This window comes from Malurus melanocephalus, unplaced genomic scaffold (assembly GCF_030028575.1).
Source record: "Malurus melanocephalus ecotype Western Australia unplaced genomic scaffold, MMel_1.1 scaffold_3987, whole genome shotgun sequence".
In the NCBI taxonomy this organism is placed as follows: Eukaryota; Metazoa; Chordata; class Aves; order Passeriformes; family Maluridae; genus Malurus; species Malurus melanocephalus.
The window spans coordinates 5,056-6,246 of NW_026627219.1; the positions used below are offsets into that span (position 1 = coordinate 5,056).

General features: G+C 74.7%; 1 protein-coding gene across 1 annotated transcript; it reads left to right on the forward strand.

The window, feature by feature from the left end:
• Window positions 1-23: 23 nt before the first annotated feature.
• LOC130588264 (TANK-binding kinase 1-binding protein 1-like) lies at window positions 24-1,160 on the forward strand (the record flags this gene model as incomplete). The annotated part of the gene is made up of 2 exons (XM_057389207.1): window positions 24-757; window positions 889-1,160. Coding segments are annotated over 2 exons (863 nt in total), but the record flags the coding sequence as incomplete, so codon positions are not given.
• Between the last annotated feature and the right edge of the window lie 31 nt (window positions 1,161-1,191).

Below are 1,191 nucleotides of genomic sequence, written 5' to 3' on the forward strand. Positions count from 1 at the left end.
GTGCCACCCTGTCCCCGTGCCAGGCCAGCGCCACTCGCCGCTGTCCCAGTGCCACTCGCCCGCTCAGCAGCGCCGCTCGCCCGCCCCGCAGTGCCCGTCGCCCGCCCCTCCGGGCCGCTCGCAGTGCCAGTCGCCCGCCCTCCAGCGCCGCTCGCCCGGCCCCCCGAGCCAATCTCCGGCCCAGCAGCGCCGCTCGCCCGCCCCCGGGCCCTGCCAGTCGCCCGCCCAGCAGCGCCGCTCGCCCGCGCCGCCCCCCAGCCAGTCGCCAGCCCAGCAGCGCCGCTCGCCCGCTCCGCCCTGCCCCTCGCCCGCCTCGGCGTCCCCGCACCGCCCGCCCGGCGAGAGGATGGAGCTGGGCTACCCCAAACCCTCCAGCCGCCACATCAAGGCGGGCTTCCAGGGCCGCCGCAGCTACTCGGAGGTGACCAACGTGGCYCTGTACCAGCAGAGCCGCTCGCCCTGGCTGCAGCCCGAGCCCTCCACGCTGCCCAAGCACCGGCCCTACGGCGAGCTCTACCTGGGGGCCGCGGGGGCCCCGCTCAGCGCCCACCAGCCCTTCGACGAGCACGTCCGCTTCGAGAAGCAATCGTCGGACGAGGAGGAGTGGGCGCTGCCCAGCCCGCCCAGCCCCGAGGCGGGGGCGATCCGCTGCGCCTCCTTCTGCGCCGGATTCCCGGTGCCCGACCCCGACCCCGCGCACCGGAGCGCGGCCGCGTACGCGCGGGCMGAGCACGCCCAGTCCTGGCCTTCCATCAACGTAAGAGAGACCCCCGGTGCCCCCGCGGGGTGTGGGGTGGGCTCGGGGTGGTCGCGGTGCCCCCCGTTTGTCACCCGGGAGGGTCCCCCGGGGGTCGGGCGGGGGTCTCAGCTCCGGCCGTGCCCCCGCAGCTGCTGCTGGAGACGGTGGACTCGGAGGTGCGGAGCTGCCCGCTGTGCCAGCTGGCCTTCCCCATCGGCTACCCGGACGATGCGCTGGTCAAACACATCGACTCGCACCTGGAGAACAGCAAGATCTGAGCCTCGACCCCTCCCCACCTCTGGATGCTGCATGGAAACACAGCGGGAGCCGCCGGCTCCCCAAATACCTCCGATCTTCAGTAGCTACGGAAAGACTGAGCCCCCCAACCCCCGGCCCGGAACCTCCAGGAGCCCTCTGGAGCCCCTCGAAGCACCCCGGAGCCTCCCCAACCC